A 7,667-nucleotide genomic window follows, 5' to 3' on the forward strand; every position below is an offset into this window, starting at 1 on the left:
AGGAGGTGTGACAGGTGACGCAGGAATAGCACACTAGCTCCAATGAGGCGCCTAGGTAGGAAGGCTGATTGCTCGGGGGTTATGACTTGGCCAAGGGCAGGGCCTAGGCGGTTTGCCAGCACTTTGGTGAGCAGTCGATAGTCCGAACAAAGCAGGGTGATAGGACGGTAGTTGCCAGGGAGTTTGGGGTCGCCTTTTTTGTAGATCACCGTCAGTACCCCCTCCAAGAAGCCCTTCGGCACCTGCCCCGTCAAGCCTATGGCGGTGAGCAGGCCAGCCATGGTGGTGCCAATGGCCGACCAGAATTTCCTGTAGATGTCGGCTGGGATGCCGTCCCACCCCGGGGCCTTGCCAGGCTGGCTTTTCTTAAGAGCCTTTCGTAACTCGGTGGCCGTGATGGTTCTGGATCCCAGCTGTTCATCTGCCTCTGCGGGTAGCGAGATGTTGGCGGCCGCCAGGGAGTTTAGCACCTCCTGCTGGGCTTGGGGGCAGATGTAGTTGGGAGCTCGGCTCACTTCACTCCAGAAGTCTGCGACCACCTGGGGAAGCTGGCTAGGATTAGTCACTAGGCGTATGTATGTATGTTGTTACAGGGTGGTTAACTTCGCCAGCGGCCCCCTTTCCCGGGGCAGTCCCTGCTCTCCCCTGCTAGAGGGGCACCCTAATCCGTCACCCCATCCGACTTCAGAATGTATTCGTTGGGTTCGGCAACTCACCACCAGCATCCAACCAAATCTAGCGGATCAACGGCGCATCAACTTAGTTCCTGGTCAGCTCGCAAGTTGATATTATCACGTCCTACACCGTCCATAAGATGGGGGGCCACCTCCCATTTCATCACTCCTCAAACACCCGAGGAGCCGCAGGCGGATTTGAACCCGGGTCGACTGGGTCGACTGGGAGCAGAAGTCAGGCCTTAACCTCTGCCAGCCGCCTGCCTATATGTATGTATGTATGTATGTATGTATGTATGTATGTATGTATGTATGTATGTATGTATGTATGTATGTATGTATGTATGTATGTATGTATGTATGTATGTATGTATGTATGTATGTATGTATGTATGTATGTATGTATGTATGTATGTATGTATGTATGTATGTATGTATGTATGTATGTATGTATGTATGTATGTATGTATGTATGTATGACTGGTATGGTATGACATGAAATGTGTAATGCATTGGAACCTACTCAGTTGCTTGACAGCTGGGCTCCCGGATGGTTGCGTACCCTGCATCATACGTACCTGGATCAAGAGGTCTATGTATTTACACACGCATGATGACCGTCACGCGGAACACCGATGCAGTCCTTCCTCTCCCATCGTGACCGCTGGGTCCTTTTTGACAACATTCGACAGCATTCCATGATGTGTCTGTACCATCCCGTTGCCATAAACAGACATGGCATGAAGTGTGTCGCGAGGGGCATGCAGGGATACGGGCTAACAACGGTCAGCCTTGTCCTGCTCCTGCTTGCCTGGCTCATCGGATACGGCAGACTCGGAGAACGACTAATTGAACCACGGGTGGCGGGAGATACAAAGGCCAGGGGAAAACCATGACCTCTCCACCCCGCCCCTTCAATACACACGTACGTTTTTGGCTGAGGCATATTATTACTCTTATTATTGAACTATATGATTTATTTATATAAATACTGTTGAAGCCATATTCGGTGGACTTCCTTGAATAGATGACGTTACAGGTTATGTGACCGGATCACCGGTGTTGGAAACGAAAGGCCCAGGAAGATAGTAAAGCAAATCTCCACCACGTGCGAAGATCCGTGGCAACCTCCTGTCGTTCAATCTCGCGACATGCGGGATGGGCTGTGTTTGCGACAGACTCGCTCTGCCATTTAAGAGCGGAAATGCGACCCAGGACCTAACTACATCGAGAACTTGTCAGCTGTGAAACCTGCCGCTTTACCCAACCTGCCTTGCGAGTACTGCGCGTTAACGAACCAGGGTGATGTTCCACCCATTAAATACCGAAACTTGCTTGCCAATACACAACCAGTATCGCACGTGTGCACTGCGCTGAGCATTCGTAAGAGCCGACTGTATGTACACCTGGCGCCGCATGACTCTGAACACCTCTCATCTTTCGCATGCAATTCTTAAAAAGCAGTCACCGTCCTTAGGTAATAATTACAATACACTTACATCCTAAAGACTGCCAAAACAGCTACAAGCTTGCGACGAGAGGTCAAACCCTCCTACTGACTCAGTGGTGGAACCCACCATGTTCCGGCGAGGCGCTCCGCATCCTTGCCAGCCGCCTCACTATATGTAGGGGCCCCATCCTTTGCCCTGAAACAGCCACCAACGTCCCAGCACATCACTATGCTGTTCTATCACAGAACCCGCATGGCAGCTGCCGAGGCTACTTCGACCTAAAGCTGCCGCCCTGCCAGCTCAGCGGGACCACGCGGCACCAGCTCCAACGCGCTGAGCGCCTCCTTGAGTGTCGCCGCCTGGCGCTTCACCGTCGCGGAGCAGCCCACATCCGTTAGCACCGCATCGAAAAGGTCTGCCAGCTCCCCTGGAAAGCCAAGAGTAGCCGCAGCCGGTGGCGAGGTGCGGTTATTCCCTGCGAAGGCTGAGCTGGAGGTAGAGGTCGCCAAGGTGGCGACGCTGGGCACTAGCTGTGGCAGTGTCAGCATCGGCGTGGTGAGGCTGCGGATGCTCTGAGACCGCAGCGCCTGCATGTGGGAACACATGTCGCCGGACAGCGCCACTGCCATCATGGTATTGACCTCGCCGGCGTAGCTGGGACCCGCAGCGGCAGCATCGGCACCGCCGGCACGACCAGTGCGGCCTGAGAGGGACACGAGCGGCGTGCCATCTCTGTTCCAGCCCGCTTCCACGTCGACTTCCGGGCTCCCAATGCCAGCACGTCCTGCACCCGTGCCGGCTGCCACTGCACTATTTCCCCCGGTCAATACGGGATTGTGCCCTGGGACAGGTACAAGGAAGGTTGCAAAGCCGCCCTCGCGAACCTGTCATCATAGGGAGACCCAAGTATAAATTAAGCGAATAATTACAAGCGAACATAGGTGAAGATAAGGTGATGGAGGGTAAACACCCAGGCCAAGCAGCTCACGGGCTCATCCAATTGTAAGAAGAACTCCCAATGGAGGGTTCACCACGCTGGCACTGCTGCACAATCGATGGCATGCATTAAACCGGACTTAACACATCTGCCGCGAAACGGAGCTGCAAGAACCCTAACATCCCAGGCAGTGAGAAACCAAAGGCCGAGGTATTCCTTGTAACCCTTCTTGAAAGGTTCAGTCATGGAGACACAGTCCAGAGCAACAGGGACGGCCAGCTAGGCGACCTGTTGGCCCCTTACAGCTGAGAGACAGCCGACCTGCGCGGTACAGCCCTTCCATCTCCTTACCTCGTGTGGATCCTCCGCCGCAAGCGCTTTAGCGGTGGTGGCATCGAAGCCCGTGAAGTCCAGCCCAAGCTCACCACCACGCAGCTTCAGCTCTATGGGCACGAACCGCTCGTTCATGCGGATGTCTGCAGGTGTGTAGCTGTGGCGTGCCTGGATGTTGTTGGACGTCATGGGATCCACCCCCTCCATGAAGCAGAGCACCTCAGCACCCAGCGCCTGCAGCTCGTCCAAGGAGCGGTCGAAAAGCGGACTACCTGGTCTGGGAACACACGGGAATAGAGTCGTACAGCAGGAGACAGTTTAGAATGCTATGACACGAACGGGAACGTAGTCAGGGCATGGCTCAGAAGAAACCTATGACGCATTCGTAGACGGTGAAGACCCAAGGGCCAGCAATAGTATAATTAAGGACGGAGGAGCACAAGCTTGTGATGACCGGATGGGTGCAGGTACGCAGGGCGCAAACTTCCAACGCCGTGTTGCGCATCACCTGATGATGTGATTGATGTGGGCGTGCAGGCCTAGCCGCAGGTTGGCCACCTGGGAGGGAAGGTCCTCAATGGGGAGCTCTCGAAAGTTGAAGTGCGCCAAACCGTTACCAATGCCATTACCGCCGCCAGCGATGGCGGCGCCAGAGGCCTTGGAGCCCGCGCCCGACCCGACCCCTGCAGAGTCGGGGGCCCCGCCAGGGGGCCGGCCCCCTACCAGGCGGCTGTCGAGGGGCAGCGCGAACATGAGCGAGATCTGCGCACCGGGTAATGAAGCACGGATGAAGGGCAGATGGCGAGCCGTAATGTGGGAGTAGGCACAAACTCCGGGGTAACATAGGTTCCAACATGGGCTGGGCCAAGGGAGAGGCGTCAGTTTCCCGGCGGCGGCTGCGGGCGGGCTCAAGAATTTGGGAGTTATCGACTCGCGGGTTCGGGATGCGCTCAAACGGAGAGACGTAGCACGCTTTAGATGCATTGTGATGCTGTAGACGTGCACTTATATTTTCACAAACAACGAATTAACGCTGAGCATCTTGCCTGCGTGTCGACCCCCCAAAAGCTAACAGCAGCAGGGCCCGTCACCCGAAGCCCGCCTACCCTACCCAACCCTACCTGCGGGTTAATAAGGCTATGCTTGCGAATGTTCGCAAGTCGGAAGGACAGGCACCACAGGCCGTCCTCAGGCCGCTGGAAGAGCACCGCAGTGGAGGAGAAGCGGATAGTGAAGGAGCGCTTATTAGGCGAGGCGAACCTGGGGGACCGGATCAAAGTGGTGCAGGGACGGGCGCACACCACAGTTCCCGTTGCATATTCCCTGACAGAGCCGGGATAATCCACGTGCACAGTCATAAGGGAGGCGCACTGAGTAGCAAGGTGCGAACGCGCCATATTGCCCTTTCGCCAAGTCCCACACCTACCTGGCGAACACCAGTCCCATCATGCAGTAGTCTACGAGCGCGGCGCTGATGACCTGCATGGGCGAGGCGGGTTCTGGGACAAATGCTGGTCATCTGGGCTCCAGTGCTCCTACATAACGCAGGCTGAGCACCAGGACACCATGTCTTGTCCTTGAAGCATTGGTTCATGCTGGACACCGATACCAACGCAAGCAGTCGTGCTTCATTTTGTCCTGGAGAATGTGCGCGGACTTCAATAATCCATGAACCACCGTACAACAACGACAGCTCTAATTAGTGAGAGGCCCCACCCGTTAGTCCACAACCTCCTTCAACCTCACCTGCAGGATGACCAACATGTTAACCGAGGCGCAGTCGGGGTTAGGCTGCAGCAAGCCCGTGTAACCTGAGCCGAACAGAGCGCGTAAGGGACAGCGGAGCACGAGGGCAGAAGGTCGAGCGCTGCGGTGAAAGCAAGGCCGCTGAGCTGAACTGGCAACGATGCAGCTATAATACGAGCCAGGTAACAGTTGTCCCGTCCCACCCTCCAAACAGGAAGCAGCTAGTTCTGATCCTTGATAGCGCAAAAGCCACCTACTTCCGCAACATAGCAGCTTTAAAGCACCTGCGTCCCAATTCCGCTGTGCACCCGTCCTCCTGCCGGTTTGCCCGGCCCACTGCGCCTTCCATCCGCCTACATCGACTACCCACGCCCTATAAATGCTGCATTAACGACACCGCCGCCTGCGACGCATGAAAAAAGCCCTCACTGCGGGGGCCGCGGGGAAGGTGCAATCGCCCATACAAGCTGATGTTCCCCGTGTACCAGACCAGTAAGTGCAAGTGCAGGAACACCCACGCACCCAGGGTCGCGGCGGTCTGCACCGAGAACCACATGGCGTGAGAGAACTTCATGATGCCACCCACGCATCGGTCGGGCTGGGTCAGGTACAGCAGCGCGAAAATTAAATACTGCGGCGGCATCAGGGAGTGGAAGAGGCACGGAGAGAACCCAAGGGACGCGTAACTATCCAAGTAAGGCATGCATTACCCTGGCCGGGGTGAAAGCGCGGAGCCCCAGGGACAGGGTCCCATGTCGCGGAGCAACTATGGTTGCGACCAGGTTTTGGAAAGGCGAACACGTTGGCTAAGGGCAGGGGCGATGCTGGGCGGATTGCAAGGGCGGAACAAGATTGGAAACATCGAGCGCTAGCCTTCGAGCCGTCGTTACAAACCCGCCGTTCATGCCCTCAACACCCATACGCATCTCCACAGGGCCCTCACCTCCGTTAGATAGACGCAAAAAAAGACCAAAAGGAAGCGGTGCCGAGGCATCTGCGGTCCGAAGGGAGGCAGAAAGCGGGCCAAAAAGGGGGTGGGTTGCTTACTAGGTGCAGGATCTCGGGCACCGGGAGACGGGCTCACGATAAAACCAACCCAAGGCAACCCAACGCGCGGTCCGTCCACCAGGAGCGAGAACGTTGCATTACACATGCCCAGACATGTACTGATGGCAGGGTGCGCTGCTTACATCTACAATGCCTGGCCAGGAACCGCATGACACGCATAGCGGAACAACCCCTAGGTCCCCACAACCTATATTTCCTAATTTTCCAACACTTCCGGGTCCGCCGGATCTCACGCCAGAGGTGCACAGGCTGCATGCCTTACATTTAGCAACGTGTGGAAGATGTCACTCCTGCATGCGGCAGGAGGCGGTATGCAAGCGGTATGCGGAAGGTCGTATGTAGGGGATACGTAGCACAGACACGGGCCGAGAACGTACAGGTGCGCACGCCAGGCAAAGTATGTGTGGCGAAAGGGCGAACGGAGGCAGCAGGTGCTACTGCCAGGTTAATCCCTCCGGCGGGGCTTAGTTATTCTGTTCTCGGCGTCAGCTGGTGTTCAATCAAGGCATCGGACGAAACTTACCAGTACAGATACCATCCGCCTGCCGGCAAGCCAAACCGTACGATGCCTTTGCCTGCGCGCCTGCAGGCGCGGGCACTCACGTCTGCTTAGCTACACGAAAGCGCCAACCAACGCATGTCCCGAACCGCTCCAACTAATGGAGGTGAAGCGCAAAACCCAGATCCCACCCTTTATCTAGGAGTCGAAATCGCTGCCTTCCTTCACGGGTACTGCGTCGATGGCCAGATTCGTATGCGGTCGAGCTCGAAAGTGGAAGTGGTAAATGCATAGCTTCGTCGGACTGATCCGGCCCTGTACGTTTCCAACCTCGCTTGAAAAGCTCATAGGAAAACGTTGCCATAACGGAAAAGGCGAGCCTACTCTAGGAACCAAGCAGGGAAATATAAGTTGCATTCGATGCCGTAAAGACCAACTGGATAGGATGACATATTGTAAGGACAACTATTTGATGCTGTGTAGCGCATAACAACCCGGGTATACGGCAAACGGTCGAACCGGAAACAGAGCTGAGGTTCCTTGTTACCTTACAGCACTGTACTAAGTTATGTATTGGGAGTAACTAGAAAACAAAGATTGTAACTGGGGCTAGAGTGTCTGGTCGGGACACGTCTCCGATCCGGTCATCTCCGCCGTTGCAACAAGTTGCAGCGTTCTAGAGATTTACGAAAAAGTGCCAATTTTTGCTCAGATGTTTTGCTTCTTGCCCTGATACGTTGCAACCCAAAGTCACAAAGCGGAGAAACGTCAGTGGCATCCTGCAACAATGCAGTCCTATGGCCCCAGGCCCGGTGCTCCAGGTAACCAATGGGAGCCGAGAGCAGTGAAGAGATGTTGCCTAGCCTCGATGTGTCATGTGACATGCTCGCATAGATTTTGTTCTTCAGATCACAGCAACGTCGCTGTGCGTCGCTGCTCGAAAGCCTATAGTCCAGTAG

The 7,667-nt window shown here is 55.5% G+C and overlaps 1 protein-coding gene across 1 annotated transcript; it reads right to left on the bottom strand.

The window, feature by feature from the left end:
* Nucleotides 1–2,403: 2,403 nt before the first annotated feature.
* VOLCADRAFT_118521 (uncharacterized protein) lies at nt 2,404–7,072 on the bottom strand (the record flags this gene model as incomplete). Its single annotated transcript, XM_002953933.1, has 12 exons — nt 2,404–3,009; nt 3,414–3,563; nt 3,594–3,672; nt 3,904–4,157; nt 4,517–4,655; nt 4,822–4,874; nt 5,142–5,206; nt 5,664–5,772; nt 6,085–6,135; nt 6,472–6,499; nt 6,733–6,784; nt 7,039–7,072. 12 exons carry the CDS (start codon nt 7,070–7,072, stop codon nt 2,404–2,406), a joined length of 1,620 nt encoding a protein of 539 aa, XP_002953979.1.
* Between the last annotated feature and the right edge of the window lie 595 nt (nt 7,073–7,667).

The sequence above is a fragment of the Volvox carteri genome (assembly GCF_000143455.1).
Source record: "Volvox carteri f. nagariensis unplaced genomic scaffold VOLCAscaffold_39, whole genome shotgun sequence".
NCBI lineage: Eukaryota > Viridiplantae > Chlorophyta > Chlorophyceae > Chlamydomonadales > Volvocaceae > Volvox > Volvox carteri.